Source organism: Kryptolebias marmoratus, linkage group LG6 (assembly GCF_001649575.2).
Source record: "Kryptolebias marmoratus isolate JLee-2015 linkage group LG6, ASM164957v2, whole genome shotgun sequence".
Classification (NCBI taxonomy): Eukaryota; Metazoa; Chordata; class Actinopteri; order Cyprinodontiformes; family Rivulidae; genus Kryptolebias; species Kryptolebias marmoratus.
The window spans coordinates 13,312,013-13,332,904 of NC_051435.1; the positions used below are offsets into that span (position 1 = coordinate 13,312,013).

Sequence of the window (20,892 nt, forward strand, 5' to 3'; positions counted from 1 at the left end):
TACTTAGTTAGTTTTTCATACAAAACTGTTCCTTCCTTATCAGACAGTCTGTGTCAAGAAATTTTATGTTTTGCTAAACCCAACACTTTCTTTTTCCAATTACACCTTTTATGCCATCTCACCCACTTTCTTATACAAAAAGCCTTGAACATGACAATAAAATACCTTGAAAATGTCTAGTTTTATGTTCCTCTAACCAAAGTGAATCCTTATATCACATGGGGGGAAAACAAACAAACAAAAAAACCTTCAAAAATTTTACCTTGCTTTATTTGCTTGCATTCACATCCCTTCATGTCAGTTTTCCCTATCAGTCGTGACTTTCAGACAGATTGGAACTTGCATTGTAGTTGTAGCAGAATTTAATAGTAGACATTTGGTTTTTTGGATGTAATTTCTTTTGTTGTTTTAAATTATCTGGTTTACTCATTAAAACCATTTTATTTTTTTACTTTTACCCACCTTTTCATATATTAACGCCAATAAAAAGTGGAAGAATATGTAAAAATGTATTCTCTAAATTAACGTAACCAGGAGGGTTTGGCCTGCCAGGTTCTTACTGAGTAATTATCCTAAACCATCTTATATTTATTCAAGAAGGCTGCGTCTTTTATTCTAAATTTTCCTTGAGCAAAATTTACCTTCTGGATTACAACTAAAGCCCATTATGTCACAATCTCAAAACATGCATCTCAAGGTAAACAGACTGAAGTGCAGATGGTTCTGGGAGGGACAGACATGGCAGCCTGCTCTATTTATCTTTCTTCAAAAAAGAAAAAAAATCCAGTAGATGGAGCCCTGGGAAATGTTTCCCGAACTTTCGAACTTAGAATTAGGACTCTAATGTCTTTTTAAATTTTTTTCTGCAGATAGTCTTACTGTTTTCTTTTTGCACTTTTGCTTATATAGAGAACTGTAAAAGGAGCAACAAAAGCACAAATTCATTTACTTAATAAAGAAAGTCAGATACTGCATTAAAAAACAGAGTTGTTGCTATATCAATAAATCAAACTACAAATGTCTTTTAAAAGACTTGGTTAAAAAACATTTACTTTTACACTGCACACCTGTTAATCTGTGTTACAAAGGCTTCTTTTTATTTACATTATTTTTTTTCACAGTTATGACTGAAATTGTGTTAATTGTAATTCCAGAACTTTTTGGCATTTCCGTTAATTGTCATTTTAAAAATATTTAATGAAATTATTTCCATGGTTTAAAAAATGGGGTCAGACTCTGAATTATGTAGGATTTTTTTTATGTTGCAGCCTTAACACGCGGACATGAACATCTGAAAATCTAGGACTGATAGCATTACACGAAGGATGAGGAGGAGGAGGAAGAGGAGGTGCTGATGTATTACAGCTTTGTCTGCAGGGTGTCTCATGGGGAGGTCACGCAGAGTTCAGATATAGCTTTTTTTTTTCTCCCCCTTCGTCTTCTTTGTTGAAAGGAGACGCAGCAGAATTCAAGCCACATTACTCCGGCACAAAAAGAGATGTCAGAGTGGATCTCGTCAGAGCTGGTATTTTGGCTCAGCGTTGGGTCAGAGAGGATCCCGTACAGCAGAAAAACTGACACTTCTCACCGTGGCGGTGGTGTGTTCATTATGTTGTGAAAACACGTTCAAGCACAAATGGGAAATCCAAAATAAATGGGTGTTAATGCTGAGCCCTCATTGTATGAAATTATCATCTTTGTCAGACACATTTGTGGCTGTAACACCGCGTCACGAAAACAAAAGAGGAAGGTCACGCAGGCGATAACATGAAGTAACTTTTATTACAACTTGGTGTAAAAACTGCAATGAAACCTTGAAGCTGCTGTAACAAGAAGATGAATAATTTTAAATTGTGGTGAAGCAATAGCAGATAATAAATACACAACTTTCAAACTAGACCTTGTGAGTGAAGCTGCTCTATTATTACCGGATCTGTTTAACTCCCTTTTCTTTTAAAAACAAGAGCAAGTAAATAAGTGTTTTATGGCTGTTGTTGCTTAGAAAAAGTGCTATCATGTCAAAAAATATTTCACACAGACTGTATTAAAAACGGCCTACAAATCAATAGTCCTGAAAGTAGAAAAAGCCCCTTTGTTACTTGTCCTTAAAGGTTTAATATTATCATTCTTAATAGGAAACTTAAAAATAATAATAAAAAATACTCTTAAGTCCATTTAAAAATATCTACTCAAAATTTTCAAGGAAATTCTAAAACAACCCAGCAGAGTCCTGTACATCATTGTGCAAAGCAAAAAAAGAAAATGTATTCACAAATGCCTGAAGTCTACTTAAATAATTCCAATTAATTTCAACATAGGCTTACAAAAAAACAAAAAGAAAACATCAGACATCTGGCCACCTTTTCTGGATACAAAGAAATCCAGTAAGGAATGTTTTTCAGTGGTTGTAGTCTGTATCCTCCAAGTAATCTGGGATGGGCAGTCCACTGAGGACCGTCAGACATCTGTTCCACACGTTGAACACGGGGCAGACTGGCTGAGCGAAGCTGATGTCGAATGTGTGCAAGTGCTGGGAGCCGACAGCGTCGTAGAAAGACAAAGATCCCAAATCGTAATCCAGCAACACTCCGAGACGCCGCAGGTGTGGCGACGGCTCGATGGGAACCTCCTTACTGTTGTGACGCACCACCCACGAGTTGTTGCAGCGGGACAGCACCCAGGAGGCCGAGTTTTTGCCAACCCACTCGTGTTTTGGTGCCGACTTGTAAGCAATCCCCACGGCAAACCTTCGAAAGGCAATAAAAAGTAAAAAAATATATATAATTAAACAAGAGACTTCCCGCTAAATAATATAACACAATAATAAATGCGTCAAATTCTTCAGAATGCATCAACCATGAGTCTCAGTTATGCCTTTTAACTCTGATGGCCAGATTCATTTTGTCCATGTGTGAAAAAGAGAAAGCAAAGTAAGTATGTTTTCACCATGTGCTGCCTCCTATCAGAGCCTCCCAGTAATGGCGGCCGCTGTCAATGTAAACGTTTCCTGTGACGCCGTAGCTGCTGTGGCTGGAGAAGCGGTCCTGACTGTGGCTCTTCTTGGACGACGTCTCGTCCCTCTCCACTGTGAGGTTGTCATGGGACACCCTCAGCTTCCGGTGAGCAGACTTTGGGTCCAGTTTGAATGGCTGACCTTGAAAAAAACAATGCAGGAACTATGTTGAATGAGGGAATTTGAATTTATTTTCCTAACCTCTAATATAGTTTTCAAAACGAGTACGTCTGTGCAACTGTAGGCATACTGTTGGTCTTGAGTTTCCCTGGAGCGCTGCTGCGGTTTCCAGCCTGGTTTATGGCCTTCACTATAAAAACGTATCTGGTGCCACACTGGAGTCCGTGCACGGTGTACTGATTCTGCTTGATGTTTGGGACAATCATCCAGCTATCCACAGAGTTACACAGACCTGCAGGCCGAAGATACAAAAGGTCACTGTCAAAGAACACGCAATTAATCATAGGCTTAGTTAGTAGAAATTACTGCAATTTTTCAATTTGGTGCTGCTTTCTTTGACTCATCAAACCCAATTTCATTAGCACTCATGCGAAAGTGCAGGGGCGCTGAGGCAGATAAGAAAACATTGCTCGATTGAGCATGTTGTGACCATATTAGCGGGTTCAATTCAAGAGGCCGATGCTCATTTTCGACCCCAAGACAATATCAGGCTCACTGTGTGCATCTGGATATCAATCCAGTCTGACTTTTGCTTATCTGCCTTGTTTTCCACTGAAAAAATACTTGTTTTTATTTGGTAAACTTGATGACTTGTTTGAGACAGGACAAAGCTCTCAGCTGCTGTTCTTGCATTGGTACTTTTTGTATGAATATTGTAAAATAACCCCTTGTTTATGGGTTTTCACTGAACTCCCGTAAACGTCAAGCAGTGGAGACCTATGCAGCCAAGAAAAATTATTACAGACTTACTGACAACATTACACTGGCTGGTAAAGATGGCATACTGAAGTTCGTATGATACAACGGAAAATTCGTCATCTGACGTCCAGTGGGCCGTGATCGTGTCGTACGAGGCTGTGCATAGTTCCTCACGAATTACTGGTGGATTTGGAGCTGCAAAGAAAAAAAAAACAAAACTCATACAAGTAATATAAAGTTCTGAAAGCCCAACATAAAAGTGGTAAACAAACCCAAATCCTGCAGCAACCAGTGGTAGAGAAATATCACCACGATTGTTTTGTTATGTTATGTTTTCTTTTTCTTTTTCATCTGACAAGTGCAATTAATCTACACTGGAGTTCCTCCAGCTATTGCAACTACAGCTGCCACGCAGAGGTAAATTCTTACTGCTCAACAGGAGCTGAACATAAACAATCAAAACCTGTTTCATTCTGCAGAAAATAAAGCTGCTGCTGCCAAGAAGAGTGAGCTTTTTTTATTTTTTTTCTGCAACTCACTATCATAACTGAAATTTAAACAACCTGCCTCTGCCCATGCCAAAGCCTTTAAATTGTCCAAGTCCAGGCACAAAGTGTGGATAATTTATTGTGCATGCTTTAAATACAGAAACCAAACAACTCATTTAAAGTAAATTATAGTGTTCAACTGCAAAGCATAGTTACAAAGTTGTGGGATAATTAAACTCATTATGCAACAAACAAGGAATTAATTCCACTCATTTACATACAGGTAATAAAATGCTGATTTTATATGCAAAACCTGACTCACCTGTCAAGTAATCTAAGCTTTCTAGCATTTTCTTCTCCCTTGTGAAGTCCAAAGCAAAAGTGTCAAAGGCGTCATTCAGGTTTATTTCTGGTAGCAGTATCTGTGATGATGCTGTGGCCATCGACACTCTGTAAGAAAGGAGAACATGAATCATCCCTTTCATCCACTGTACCTAATATATTTGTTTTAGGGTTGGCTCTCACTGCTCCTTTACCTCTCACAGATACTTTTAGCTGTCTGAAGGAAACGAGCATGGTCGCTCTCTTTGAGGGTTTGGTCAGCCTGAGTGATGAGGGAGGAGGACCTCTCGATGCACTGCTTACAGCTGGCGATCTGTTGCGCTAGCTTCCTAAGCCTCATGCCCTGGTCAGAAAAAAAATGATAACCAGTTAGTTTATTTGTTAATAAACAATAACAACCAATCAGTGTTTAGCGTGTGAACCTGCCAGCTGCATGGTTGGGGTTGCTGGAAGGGAAAGATAAATCGAATTTACCGTACAGTTCTGACAATCAGAATTTGTAGCCTTACTCAGCTAAACTGGTATGAGAGGTTTATTTAAGAGACACCCCTAATAGTGCTGTCAGTGTGAGGAGATCCTCTTAAACTGGCTGAGCAGCTAAGAGCAAATTCACAACCTGTCATAAATGACGAGGTGAGGAAGGAAAGAGAGCGGGGCGGATTTCACCCTGCTAGTGAATATGACACAACATAAAACCACATGTCGAAAGATGTCTCGCCAGATAAAAGAAAAGGAAAAATTGCTAATATGCATCAAATATATGCAGTGTGTGACCAAATATGAGTACTGTTAAAGGGCCTCAGTTTGAAGAAACAAACTGAGCAGATTGCTGAGCTAACTTCCAGTCTGAGACTGGACAAAAACACAGTGCTTATGTCTTAAAACCTCCTATCTCAAACGTTTCTAAGGGGTTCATGTGACTGTTATTTTATAAACCCTTACACTGTAGGTAATTTTGCACAGTATGATTATTCTAGAAGAAATATTTGAATATTCCTGCTTGTAGTGACTACAGATAGCTGCTGCTGCCACTGTTTGTGCTTGCAAATATGAATTCAATATACGTAAAAGTGCACGGCAAAACTGACGGCAAATTAAAGGTTTATAAAAAGTGTTTGCATGAGACTGGAGTTCAGCAATCCCATTTGGTTTTATCCCTGCTTGGATTAGCCATTAACTCTTCAATCTGGTCTGAATTAAAGTCTGTCTCTCCAGATTGAGGCCGTTTAAACGGCTATCTACAACAGGAGAGTTCTTAATTGTTCATCAACTTTTCATAGAACCCCAGTTTCAAAAGATTGCTTTAAGACTTCAAAAACAAAAATATATATTCAGACTTAACTTGCAATACACCCAGCAATTTCATTCATTTTCAATCAACTACTCAAATTAAATACAATAGGAATTTACTAAATAAAAAAACAACTAAAACATACGTTTCTACGGTTCTTTCAGACTAAGACTACAAAGCTTAAATCCAATATATAGTAATAACCTGCAACTATATCTCCTCTATTCTACCTCCATCTCAGTAGTTCTGATCAGTATGGCTGCTTCTCACTGTTGTCCTTACAGTGATAATAAGATGAAACTGCAAAGTACATTTCTGATGTTATTCTATCTAATGTGTTCAGTGACACGTTCATAATATTCATTTGAAATATAAATCTTGTAAAGAAGACAGGTTACTCTAATCGCAGACCAATCTTTGCTGTGCGTATCTGAAAGTGCTCTTACTCCTGGCCTAAGCACGCTGCTAAAGCAACACTCCAGTCGTTTAAGGAGAAACAGTCAAAACCCAGGACTCAGTCCAATTGAAAACCTCTGCTTTGATTTAAAGATTGCTGTACACAAGCAGAGTCCATTCAACTTGATGCAGCTTGAATGAGTTTTGTCATGAAGAAAATGCAAAAATTCCAGTAACTAGAGGTACCTGCAGACACATGCTGCTGTAACAGCTGCAAGAAGTGGTTTGATTTTAGGGAAACGAGGGTAAGAACACACACCACTTCTCAGTTTTATATTTCTAGAATGATTTAAATCAGGTTTTTTTCTCCAGTTAACTTCAGTCATTTGAAGCATTATTTGTGGATTTATCACTTATAATCAAATCCATTTGTATTCCATGATGTAATACTTTTGCAAGCCAATGTATGGTAACACAGGTAAATAAAGACACACAGTTAGCAGACTCATTTGCAACTTTTTTGTCATTTTATTTATAAAAGACTATTTATCTAAATTTAAGCAACATTTCAGTCATCATAGGCCTTTAGTCAAATTGCAACAAACTGCCTGGGTGCATTCAGGTGCCTAAATTGAATATAAATTCATCTTCCCATTTGTAAAATGAAAAATGCTTAAACATGACACACTCTTTGTTTAAGCAGTGCCTCCAGCCAACATTATGATTAATGGTTTATCTCTGGTAACGATGCTGCAGTTCTAATAAGATCAGCCTGCGCAGGTTTGAAGAGACAAGGTTATCAACGCGGACAAGGTGATAAACAAACAAAGGTTATAAAGATACAAAGGGTGATATACAATACCTTTCCCTCCTTTATCTTAGTCGCTATGACTTGTTTCCTTTGCTGTATGATATTAATCAGCAGGTCACACTCCTCCAGCAGCTTGTTTTCTTGCCGTGATGCATTTACCTGGATGGAACAGATGCAGCAGATAAACAACAGTAAATAATGGCACCTGTTCCAAATTTTATTTTGACAAAATGTTCGGCTGCACACGTAGAAGGGTAGAAATCTTTAACGCAATCGATGAGAAGGTAGGTAGGTAGGTAGGTACATTTATTTATATAACACTTTTCAGCACAATCGATACTACGCAGACAAAATAAGGCAGAAAACCTATGAAAAAAAAAGATCTAACCATCTGGTGTGGAGCAGCAATTAAGTGACCTTGTTAGGACTCTTCCTGTTTGTCCCTGTTTATTCCAGGCAAACTAAAATCTACAACAAAGTCATGTTCATATTGACTTTTAAAAACATCCATTATATAAGACAGTTCAGATTGTTTGAAGGTGGAGTGTGAGGACATGTTATAAACAAATAATATCTTACCTTTTGTAGATAGCTCTTTGAATTACCTCAGTTTGGAGGAACAGAGTCTAATTCTGACTGGATTAACTAGCTAATGTCTAGTGTGAGACATCTTAAAACAAATCCACTCTTAGACACTTAAAGGTTCATATTATTAAATAAAAACATTGTTATTTACAATAAACTATATGATTAAATGCAAACACACAGTTCAGGAGGAAAATTATCATAGTATTTTTTACCAGAGTAACATGAGTTGAATACACAAGTGACAGTAATGTAAAGATTTATAAAACAGAGTTTATATAAACCACTATGAAATATTTGAGTCTGCAGTTGTTTTAAGACAGCAGAAACCTACTTTATTCTGGTCGCCGCTCAGAATAGCTGTTAGATCATCAGTCTGGTCAGATTTAAACAGCTTTCTACAGCAAGTAAAATATTATTTGATTATAACGTTTCCAAAGAACCCCTCTTTAAATGATCTGAACTATCTTTTGAAGAGTATTTAAAGCTGCGTAATGACGTTAAATCGTTGGTGAAAATTAATATGCCACACACTAATTTATAGACTTTCCAAGGAATCACAAACATGTCATTTTTGTAGATTTATAATTGTTTATATTATACCAAAACTCCTATTTATAATATGCAGTGCTCTAAAAACAAAGATATTGTTGATTTATAGCCATATGGACAATCCGTTGTGCTGAGACAATAAAATGCTTCTTTCAGATTCAGAAATTAATTATGGTGTTAATAATTTAATGAGTTGTTGCCACTGAAATGCCTCAGAAGCCTCCACCTGAAAGTACACAGATAAACAGCCTCACCTCCACATTTTGGCAGGTTTGGATAAGCTTCCCCATCAAGCTTTCCAATTCACTGGTCCTCTTGATTAGATTACTGAGGTTGGTATCCAAGGCTTGCTGCAAAACATAATTGAAAGAAAAAACTGTATTTAATTACACCCTTTTCGTCACTGAGCCGTAAGCAGCTGAATAAATATTGGAGAACGGTTTAAGCAAATGAATGAACACAGGGTACGGGCAGCAGAACCCGAAGGTAGCGAGCACAGGCTGCAACTGGATCTGACTGTCCACTTTTAGGCTCTGATTAGTGCGAAGCCCCCTAAAGTCCTCCCAGCGGTGCAGCAAAGATCCCATCACAGAGCCTGCTGAGGCCGTGGAGCTTAGAAGAACATCTGCCAGTGATTTGGACAACTAAACTCTGGCTGTGTTAATCACTTACTGAGATCAAAGGCTTATGTTTCAAACTTAATCTCTGGCTGTAATTGGGTGGCAGGACGACGGCGTGCTCTGATTGTAAAAAAATGTCTATTGTTCTTTTGAAAGGAAAACTTCACGCAGACTTCTATCAAAGCGCTTTATCGATAAATTTATAAATGCACGGAGAAAAGGCTGTAATTCCCTAACTCCAGGTCATAAAAGCTGCAGTACTTTGAGGTGCACTAAGCAGTGCATCTAAATTAATAACAAAAAAAACTTGTTTTCTACTATTTATCTGCTCTCATTTAAACGCTTTACCAAAAACATCACAATGCTGTGTAAAACGTAATTTTTTAAAGAGTACAATAATTTGAAAACTTCTTGTCCAAACATTAAATCTTAAAATTAAGAAAGTGTTACTTAGATGCTAAAAATTCTAATAAATATCAGAAGCACGTTTCAAACGACTCAGAGCAGCTCATATTTTTCATTAAACTAAATCATCAGTTTCTGGATGTTAGTTAAAGGGATAGTCTGATGGTTTTTAATCAGTAGTTTGTATCGTAGTAGGACATCAGTCAAGGAGCACAGAGTGAGTAAAGGGCAAAAGTCTTAGTCAAGGTTAGGTTATTGGTTGTCATGTTTTGTGCTTATAAAACAACTCTTATTCAAAAACGACTTACTGGTTTGAAAGTTTGCAACATTAGCTAATATTAAACCTCTACATTTGATGCTGATTGTTTGGTTTGTTGTTGTCTTCTCAACCCGACAACATTCATGTTCCTACATGAACGTATGGTAAACTGTTCATACAGCAACGGTGGTGAGGCTGCAAATGTAGAAGTCCATCTGATCAGTGAGGAATTTCAATTTTTTATTCATCAGATCAGGTTTTCTTAATTCATCTTAATTGACCTCAAACTCAGAGACGGCATCCTTAGATCTTCTTAATGTATGTCTTTCTTTTGATGATCAAAAGTCAATTTTAATTTTGCGTGTGGCAAAAGACTGATCACTAACAGAAGTCAGAGTTTCTATTAATCCTTAAAAAGCCTTTAAAGTCTGAAATTAATTTATTTACATTTTCTTTTATTAATTTCTCCATAAACATCTTATATTCTGTTTTGAGAAGTGTTTACAATCGTACCAATAACAAAAATGAAATTTATTTTCAGTCTTTTTATCAGCTGATGATAAAAACACTCCTTTTTGGTTTTCAGGCACTTTACTTGTAGCATATTCAGCCTTTTTTCACGTTTTAGCGGATGTCACAGGTTAAGGTTAGCAGCTACAAAGGCACAACTAATTTGTCAGGTAGGCTTGCAAAATTAATTTTCTTTTTTTTTTTTTTTTACAAAACACTTGGAAAACATTATGTTTGCAATTGGAATGAAAATGATTTCAGGGTTATTAAGTAAAGAACATTTTGTGTTTTTAGCGAGAATTGCTTTGAAGTGAATCCAATAGGAATCTTAAAGAGCTGAAAACCAACACAATTCAAACAGCAAACACTTGTAGTTGTAATGTTGCACTTCTGTGCCTGTCTGTGGAAGTTTAAACTAAACTTCTGTGTGTATCTATGGCAGTGCCACTTATACGCAGCCAAACTCACAACCACTGATCTGTGGACAAAGATCTGCTTCACCCCAACACCGATGGAGGCTCTGTGGACCACGGTTATAAATCAGCAAACAAAGACACAAGGGGAACCTTTCATACAATGTTTCTTAACTTTAAAATTGCTGAAAAACATGCATTAATTAAAGACAAATCCTTTTCTGTGTGGTGTTTACGTTCTCCCTGCGAATGCATGTGTTGTCTCGGAGTTCTGTGCAATAATGTTGAAGGTCAGAATAAATGGAAATTCTAACTTTTATGTAGGTATAGCTGAAAACATGCATGGTTGTCTGTCTCTGTGACTGAATAGCGACACAGCCAAGGTATTTGTCCAACTGCTATTACAGCCTCCAGCCCCCCCACAACCCTGAACAGGATAAAGCAGGTTCAAAAAACGGATGGATGGGTTTTGTTTCTCATGTACAGAGAGTTCGTTTTAAGTTGGACTTGATAGCAATTTAATTGCATTCTGTTCATAACTACATTTTACAGTTTAAGCAGTCTGATAACGAAGGCGAATTAATTTGTTGGGGGGTTGGTTGTCATATTTTTGTCACATGTAGACGTGTTTCTGACTCTCATTTTAAGCAGCACAGTACAGATATCTATGACAAGAAAGATGGAGTCCATATTACCACAAAGAAATTAGCAATTTTAGATTCTTCAAAAACACAGTGAGCAAAAAGCAAAAACTCCTCTGTGCTGAAAACAAGAACTTAGATCACGTTCTTGTATTTACAAAGAAAAAAAACCCTAAGTTAAGTTCAAACTTTACAGAAAATATTTGTCATGATGCCTTTATTTCAACATATTTGTCCACAACAGTCAATCATTTAAAAAAAAAAAAGTTAAAGAAAGCTTCAAAAGTAAAGTTCAATAGCGTGATGCAAACAGTAAGGAAACTACTTTTATGTTAGGTGTTTCACATTGTGCTTTTATAAGGCGTGTGAGTCACTGTACACCAAAATAGCGGAGGTTTTACCACTCACATATGATTTATTTATAGTGAAGAGAATGTGATGAAAGCCATTTCGGCTTTGAAGGTACAAGAGAGGTGAGTTAAACCTGGGAAAAGTGTTGCATGGAGCATAATGTCTTCATCCAGCTGACCTAAAATAGCTCAAAGTATGAGGTTATTGGGGTTTTTTTTCCAAGTGATCCACAACTAAAGTGTAACGATGAAAACAAAAGAAGACAGGCAACATGCGACACAAAGTACATTCATCTCTGCAAACACTCTCCTGAAGCCGTCAAAAGAGACAGAGATAGAGAGAGAGGGAGAGAAGCCCTTGTAACTTTGGGTTAATTTGACCCGAAGGCCACATGGAGGGTTAATGCGGTGCTTTTCTAAATGCACCTAAAAAACAGCTCCTTCATCAACATCAGTCTTCCTCCGTGTGTTTGGATAACTCTCACTAATAGAGATCTGTTTCCTAAAATCATTCTAATCTGAAGAGAGGAACGAATAGCCGCTTCCTTTCAGTGATTCTGGCTCCGCGCGTTCGAATTGGCCAGACACTCTTCCTTCCTTCTGGAGTCCAAACGGGTCACTGTCAGGATCTGGAGTTTTATCCTGCGTCAACATTTGGAATTTTATAAATCGGCTGCCTCTTTATCCTGCGAGCAGCCCAGGTCCTGTTGCGCATGAATGACTTTTGCTTCATTGGAGGCTTTAATTAAATTAGGCACATACTGCACACTGTAGAGAAATTCTATTTTACACTTCTCCATTAGTAACGACACACTTTCATTTGCTTTTCTAGTGCTAGTTTGGCCTGATAAGATTTGATCTGAGCAAGCTCTATATAACAGTTTTTTTAAAAACTTGGCCAGATAAATAGCTTTGATGTTAGAGTCATATAACAATGTTGTTTTTTGGAATGCATTTGAACACGTAGTGCTCACTGAACACAAACCACTGCTGCAAAAATACTCAACAGACGCAGCAAAAATGCAAAGGGAAGGCTCATGGGGCACAACAAGGAGCTTCCAAACTCTAAAGATTTGATCAAACATTCACAAGATAAACCAGAGGAATGTTGATAGAAAGCCGACAACCCACAGGACGCAAAGAATTCACTAACACCAGCATCCCTCAGTTATTAAATACAACATTTTGAAACCTCTACAGTAGGTTTTATCCTTACATGGCGTGTCAGAAAGGTGGTTGGAGACGGTCATATCACAACTACAAACAGCATGCAAATCAGTTTAAAATAATAAGGGTTGACACCACATTCCAACTGAATTTTATAAGCAGTCGCCTTTGTGTTTATTCTTCAACATTTCTTGGTTTTGTGTGTTGAGATGTTGAGGAGAAAGCACCCAAAAGCAGGAAGAGAAGACAGGAAAAAGTGAAGAACGTGTAAACTTTATCACCACCTCGGAAAGCTGCCGAAGGCAGACGAAAACAGAACTCTTCGAGGTAACAATAACAGAGCAGGCGCTAATGTGAGCCTAATGAAAGCGGCTTTGCTGCGAGCTGCAAACAATAACGATCTGGCAGGAAACCAGGAAGTGTTTATACAGAGCGCAGATAACGGCTGGTGAGGGGCACGTGTGATTAGTAAACAAGCAGGTGTGACGGGGGAGCAGAAAACAGCACTAAGACATAGCATGAGAATACACCAAAAAGACCACAACAATATGCAAAGAGCAAAATCTTAAACAAGAGTACAAAATGTCCTAAACTGTAGAGCAGTCTAAGTGGTATACTGTTAAATGCAGAGATATGCTTTTAATACACCAGAATATGTAGATGCAATGTTAATATGTGTACAGCGTTGTGGACTTTGCTATTGTTACAGTTTTAAATAATGCTTCTGCAAATAAAAAGTGGACATTTTATTAATAAAACTGATGTTTGTGAAATTAAGATAAAAGTTAAAGGAATGCACGACGTACATAAAGCCAGTAAACTGATTAAGCCGTGGTTTATGTTATCCCTTAGAGTGGTAATTTCTGTTTACTACCTCAGGAGGGAAATGCATCAGCAGCTCAATTTTTATGTGTTTTGACTGGTGTCTCCTCATCTTTTAAATGAAGTTCCTTCCAATTCCCCTTATAGTTTGATTGTTTAATGAGAAACAAAACAGCTTCTCTCTGAGATAGGAATTGTGATTTCCTCTTTCGCTTGAGGCCTCGAACAATGGAAGTCCAGTAACCTAATGCATTATGAAGTCATGCACAAATGAATGAGCTTATACAAGAAGAAACAGAATAGACCCCCATGTTAAAAGCACACCAGCACCGGGTTAGTAAATACTACAGTGATAACTAGTTCATATTATTCATCAGCCAAAACGTATCGTACTGTAGATGGTAACAACCGACAGAAAGATAAAGTGGACTCTGTTTATCTTCCTCTCGATCGCAAATGTCATTAATCATCAGGAGGATGTTATTAAGCAACATTAGCACTCACATTAGCAACAAGATGATTAATGAAAAAACAACAGACTCACAAAGCGGAACGCTTTAACTCACAATATTAACTGCCAAGGTCACAGTTTCATTACTCAATGTTGCAGAGCAGTCGTGGCTATTTTCAGAGGGGACTTCACTTTAATTTCACAAATGTTTTTTTTTTTTTTTTTTAATTCAAAGTCATTTTCGGGCAGATTAATATAACCAATTTGTCCTGATTGTTTCTACATTAAAGAAATGATGCTGGTCACCTGGTCTGACTCCTGGGACGACTGATCGCGCCCCTCACCGAGAAAGCGGCGATGAAGAGGAGACGTCTGCACGACGACGGCATGATCAAACAAAGGAGAGAAGTTAAGACTCACCCTCTTGTTTAGCATCCCGAAACGCTGGTAAAAACTGGCTGCATCCAGACTCCACGATGGCGAGCAAGCATTTTATTTTGAAGTGATGCACTTAGTGACTCATGCATGAAGACTGAGTGTTGGTTCATCCATCATGGAGTCTTTAACATGCAAATTACAACGTGAACGTTGGGATTGGGATGGAGACGTGAGGTTGACTTTTACTTTAGACAAAATGGGCTTATTCTCATTCCATTAAACTGTATGTAACATCTGTGTCCCCAAACTACTTGCTTACTGTTAACTTTCGTCATATTAAAGGCCTCATCTGCTTCTGTAGATCATGAAAGCATTCTATGAAGCTGTTGCTGAAGCTACACTAAGACACCTCATTTGAATTTTTAATGTAAGGGAAGCAGAGCGGCCTTTCTGACGCTCCGGATCACAGCAGCGCCTCATGTCTTATTGAAATCAGCCCAGCTGCTGAAAGTGAGCAGCTCCACTTAACCTAAAACTCAGGTGCCGCTACGTTTTGAAACACAGCAGACAGTTTTTGACTCAAAGAACACATTAGGCTGAAATTCAACAAAAAGAAACCTCTTCTTGAGTTATTCTGCTCACACTGTTTATTATAGGAAGGTTTTAATGTTTCACAAAGCGCCACAGTGTAAAATTTGCTCGACGATAACATCCCGATTGATTACGGACGAAAAACAAATAATTAACAGTATTTATTTACCTTTCTTTGTTTCAGCATCGCTGCAACAAAAATCTAAAATACTAAATTTCGTGAAATTTAGAAGCGAGATAGCAAAAGTAGTCCAGGAGGAATTTGCACTCTCAAATTGTTTCTCTTGTTGTTCTCTTGCTTTCAAGGCAAATCTCATTGTTGTTGTCACAGCAGATGGTTCAGAAATGTCTCGTAAAAAGAATCTAGTCGAAAAAAGTGCAAGAAAAAAAAGAACTAAACAAATTCAGCAGTATTTGTCTTTATTCATGATTTGATTGTTCTCAAGGCTTTAAAAAAAAATAAAATGTTGATAAACTTTGATTTATGTGACTAAATCATGCAAATGCTTGCCTTTATTAATTATTGCTTGTGCATGAGATGCTGTAGGAGGTGACAACGACTTTTTGGCAAAAGAAGATATTTTTTTAATTTTGTGGGGAGCGGAAACAAAAAATGCAGGAATGCGAGCATCACAAACCATCAAGCCTTCCACAAACACCGGCGTGCTTTCTTACCTTCAGTTTGTCGTATCGATCAGTGAGGGCTGCTACTTGGTGGTCTCGGTGTCGGCCTACGAGCTTACACAAAGCACAGATCAGCTGCTCGTCCGTCACACAGTACATGTTGACCTTCTCGTCCTCGTGCTCCAGACACATGAGCCCTCGCAGATGAGAGTCCAGCAAGGGCTCGATCAGCCGGTGGCCCGTGAAAGGCTTCTTGTTCGGATGGGTGGCCTTGAGGCACTCCTCGCAGTACGACACCTCGCAGGTGACGCAGGTCTTCACGGCCTCCTGCGGAGGGTCCTGCTCGCAGAACTGACACTGCACCCGGTCGGAGGGGCACGTCATGGCTTTGCTGTCGGGGACGACTCGTTCTCGGCGAGTCTCGTTAGGAGAATTAGATCCACTCAGGGAGGCTTTCTGGTATCGGTCGATGATGTTCTGCAGAGTCACGTTGCGTTTGAGTCCCTCTAGGCCCCTCTGGTTGAGGGTGATGACATAGCGACAGGTCGGACACTGGAAGGCGCTGATAGACTGAATGGGCTCGCTGGGGGTGCAGTGGGAGACCAGGATTCGATGGGCGCAGTTGAAACAAAGACTATGAGCGCAGGGCAAGAGCAGCGGGTCCTCAAAAAGCTCCAGACAGATTGGACAGGTCAGCTCAGACTCTAGTGTTTCCATCTTCAGGCAAAACAAATCGGGAATGTCAGCGAAATCCAGGGAAGCTGGTCAGCTATCTGTAAAGATGGAACAGAAACAAAAGAGGAAATTAGGAGAACATAAAAAAAACAAGCTCTACTATGGTAAGTTAAAAAATGCCTTACATCGAAATTAAATGTTGCTTCTCGTTTCAAACAAATTCATCCGATTTCATAGCAAGTTGCAGCCTTACAGACAGATTTAGACATGCAGCATGCATAGCCTAAATTAAAACAGGCATCATGCATACTCCGTCTTCATTATCGGGTAATCAAAACAAATTTATTCAGCTCTATGTTGAGTTTCATTCGATTTCCTTTGCAGGGTGAATATAAATATTGTGTAAATATTTGTGAGAGATTTCATATTAGGAAAAAAATAAGCAAAATTGGAAAAACAACAGGAAAACTCTTGTGCAAAAGCGTGTTTGCGTTCAAAACATGAACTTGTGTTTCTGTAATTCAAGCCTGTTTGGGGTGAACTTAAAGGAATGCATCAGCACCTCATTTTAATTTGCCTCAAGAGCAGTCCGCATGTGTTTCTCTTTACACTGCGAGTCTGCAGGCGAGTGAGGACTGACAACCCAGTCGAGCAGAAGCCTATCGGCCTGCTTGCTGATGGCTGGGGCTCCACACCATCACAGACACTAAGCCTTTGTTCCCGGTCAGTCAGACACCCCCCCAGCTGCAAGCGGACACACTGTGCTCACAGCGTCCCGCTATGTGAACCCCTCTACCTCCACTCATTACGTGTGAAGAGGGCAAAAGCTCATTATCGGGACGGTCTGGCACAAGCAGCCTTTTGAAGCGGGGAGGATACCAAAATTACCTCAGAGCGAGAGACTTGGGGCTCGGGCTTTTCTGTTCTATTCAAACCTTCAGGCTTTCCCACTGTACTGTACCAGACAAGAAGCAATTGTTGTGCTCGTCTCTGGTGACTGGGATGCATCTGTGGGCCTTTGTTTCTTTGCGTACAAAGCACAGGTGCCGGGGAATTCTTTTTTAGTCGACGCTGACTTTGCTGCTCGAAAACGAAAACAGTAAATGTGCAGCCGTTCGAACGGATCTACTTTCAACATTCTCGCGAAACACCCTAAAAACTGTTCCCTAACACAGCAGCAAAGTTAGCTCTAAATGACGTTTCTGAACTCGTTTGCTCTGATTTCAGTGTTCCAAAGATGAGCTCTTTAAAGCAATAAACCTGTCAAACATTTGTAATGAGCAATACAACTCTTTATCTATCATTTAGACATTTTCTTGATCTTCGGTCAATTTGGCAAACATCTTATTTAGCAGAACTGAAAGCAGCAACAGCTTTTTGTAGGTCTTGTCAAACAGGTTAGGTTGTCGGTTAAGGCAGACTGTCCTAAATTCAAAATGATCAAGTAGCATTGTTCAGTAAGGTGCAAAAGGCTACTCTGATGTCATTGACTGTAATATGAAATATCCTGACTTTCTAAAAGGTTTGTAAAATAACACTGTGGCAAAAAGCCACTGCCAACAGCCCCAAGTACATAATGCACTCCTTAAAGCTCTCCCATTCATACAGTTTACTTTACCCACCGATGGATTTCGCCCCACTTTGCGCTGCCGAGACATTTTTGCTGGAGGAAAGCTTCTGACCCGAGTCATAAAAAACAAAACAAAAAAAAAAACCCCTGCTTTTAAACAAACGCACTAGTTATAAACTCCAGCATGTTGTAGGCATCCATGTGGCACAAGTCTCCACAGCCCCAGTAATCCTGCAGCAGCAGAGCTGTCATTAAACAAGAGACTGAGCGAGAGGTAGCAAAGCACAACAGGAAAAGTTGCCCGACAATTCCAGGAAAGTCCGCTCCACCTACAGCAGGAGCTGTGGCCAGTACTGGAAGGAGAGGGGAGAGCAAACAACAGCCTTGCAGGGGAGAGAGAGGACAGAGCCGCTAAAACGAGCGAAGGGACGGGACCGTGCGGAGCCCATGTCCTCACAGGCAGGTCAGTGTCCTCCCAGCCCTGCCCATTCACAAATTCAAAGCATCAGGATCGGATTCAGGCTTCCTTGTGTAACTGTTCACACTGCTTTGAGCAGCACAATGCTGTGGAGTGAAACTTCTTTGGGCTCTTCTAGCAGGGGCTCAAAGGTAAAAGCTGAAAATGCGACCGCAAACAGGAGAGACAGCAGGACATGGGGGGAAGACATCCAACAAACATGGTGATGTGGAATCAATGGGTTGTCCTGTCAGAGGATCCTAACAGAAAAACTGAAACTGCGTCTCATTTTACAGACGGTACAATAACCGTAAAGTCCCTGAAGACAATCTGAAACGAGACCACAAATGATACCAGACACATGTGCGACACTCACGTCTGTCCCAGCTGGCCCTCATGTGGGAGTCGCCGAGGAACCATCTGTCTACCATGTGCTGCTATTTCCAAACACACCCCTGCTGCGCTCCATTTTCATTCTCCCATCATTCAAAGGCATCCCCCCCGGGGGGCGACCAATCACTCTCAGACACAGATTCACTGTAAATATTAAAATCATGCTAAAGTTCAGACAAACCTGTGGGTGCAAACTGCCAATAAGACACACATGGGACTGTCCCCTGGGTGCTTTCTGTTTATCTGCCTCCCACAGGGAAGGAAATCAGCTTCAACAGACAAGAGGGAGGACTCATCAGTCGGATATTTTAGGCAAACCAGCAAATGGTAACGCTCAAATAGATCTTCTTTTCAGCTGACTTTAGAACTTGACATTTCAACAAAAAAATAAAAATAAAAGTCCCGGCTGAGTTTATGCTATGTGAAAGATAAAAACAGGGGTCCATTGGGTTTTGAAGGTTTTTTTGCACAATACAAAGTTTTACAGTATAGTTGGGATTTTGCAACCGAATCACTGGGCCAAATCACTTTGTCCAAAGTGATTTAGATGTATATTAAATGATTCATTTCCGAGAGTTTTACTAAATTCTGTCCAGACATAAAACCATCGAAGGCAAAAACATGACTGCTTCTTTGCCTTCGGCAGTGAGCAATAACATATTACATCACGACACATTACTTTAAATGTTGTCATCAGTTGTTTAAAGAAATCATAGTAGGTTCCCGTTTTTGTGTACAATTGTATTAGCATGTAATTGCAGTTTATTCCTTGAAAGCTGCAGCAAAGCTCAAGTTAAAAGTGCCTACGAGCGTAATGTGATTCCTCCTGAATGCTAAGATTTGTAGTTTTAGTTGATTACCAAGTAATAGACCCCGTAGAGATCAAACAACGACAATGTCTTTTAGTTATGAAGAAAATTTCCTGCTGAAGCACTCCCTAATCCTTTTGGTCATGGTCTTTTATCACCCTTAATGATAGTTCTTAACCATGTAGGCTATTCAGAGCCTGAAAGATTGTGATTGCTCTTTGTCTTCTTTCCTAGGGCTGACACCTAACATATTTATCTGTAATCCTGTCTTCAAAGCGTAGCTGTGACCAATGCGGGGCCGGTTGCAGCTTCCTGTAGCAGCATCAGCCAGCTCAGCAGCGGCCCACTCAGGCCTAATGTGATTTACAGCTGCAGCAACAGCAGCCAGCTGATTAGACTGACTAATCTACCTGATCTGCAGCTGCACACATTGCCCAGATTAGCCTAATGGAGCCTGGCCCTGACTAACAGCCACAGATGCTGTTGTTTAAATAATTAAAGAGGACAAGTTAATTACTAACCTTAACATCTTGGCGTCTGAATTTCAAACCCGTATGTCAAACGTGATGGCGTTGAGAGGAGTAACGGTGACACAGGGTCGTGATGTGGTAATAAAAGAGCTAGCTTCCAGGGAGAACACATGACGGAGTTTGTAATAAGTTTTAGCCTGCATGAAATACTGGCTAAGCTCTGAAAGCCCATCAGGTCTGTAAAAATGTGAGCGCTGAATCAGCATCACTTCAATATTTTACTGATTTTGTTTTTTTCCATGCTTCATCTGCAATCCAACTATTTATTCATACATTGTCCTATTTTAGCCATTCATGTATCAAAACTGTCATCTCATCCAGATGTTTGGTTTTCATAACTCTTATACTTTTCAAAATATTTAACTTTATTTACAAATATTTACCCTTCGAACCACATTAGGATCACTTCAGTTCTGCTTCAGCAAACTTGCTCTATTTGTCTTCTAATGCTGTTTTTAGGTTTTAGCTAATATTCTGCTACTTTTAACTTTTAGCTAGCTTTTTGCTACTATTAGCTAGCCTTCTCTTACTGTTAGCTTTTAGCTACTATTCTGTTACTTTTAGATAGTCTTCCTATTTCAGTTTCTTAGCAGGCCTTTTGCCACTTTAGCTTTTAGCTTGCCTTTTGCTACATCTAACTAGCATTTTGCTACTTTTAACTAATATTTAGCTACTTTAGCTTTTAGCATGGCTTTTGCTACTTTTAGCTTCTAGCTATCATTTTAGGTAGTTTCTCTTAGCTTGTGAGTCCATCTTCCTTCAGCTAGTGTTCTGCTTCTTTTCACTTAAAGATCTCAGGTTCAACTTTTTCAGCTATTTTTTTTCTTCTGTTCAGAGATGTATGACATTCAGACAGAAGTGATTTTCTCT

General features: G+C 39.3%; 1 protein-coding gene across 4 annotated transcripts in view; it reads right to left on the reverse strand.

The window, feature by feature from the left end:
• Nucleotides 1–1,763: 1,763 nt before the first annotated feature.
• mid1 (midline 1) overlaps nt 1,764–20,892 on the reverse strand; it is a 29,577-nt gene continuing 10,448 nt past the window's right edge. For 3 of the 4 annotated variants that reach the window (XM_017422593.2, XM_017422594.3, XM_017422596.3), the window contains exons 2-10: nt 15,640–16,361; nt 8,612–8,707; nt 7,272–7,379; nt 4,917–5,065; nt 4,703–4,830; nt 3,944–4,087; nt 3,264–3,425; nt 2,947–3,154; nt 1,764–2,747 (exon numbers count right to left, since the gene is read on the reverse strand). In XM_017422593.2, the coding sequence (XP_017278082.1) occupies nt 2,399–2,747; nt 2,947–3,154; nt 3,264–3,425; nt 3,944–4,087; nt 4,703–4,830; nt 4,917–5,065; nt 7,272–7,379; nt 8,612–8,707; nt 15,640–16,305 (2,010 nt within the window). In that variant the 5' untranslated portion in view covers nt 16,306–16,361 and the 3' untranslated portion in view covers nt 1,764–2,398. Of the gene's footprint in view, nt 2,748–2,946; nt 3,155–3,263; nt 3,426–3,943; nt 4,088–4,702; nt 4,831–4,916; nt 5,066–7,271; nt 7,380–8,611; nt 8,708–15,639; nt 16,362–17,885; nt 17,971–20,892 lie in introns of those variants that run through there. The other variant, XM_017422597.3, reaches the window with a different exon arrangement.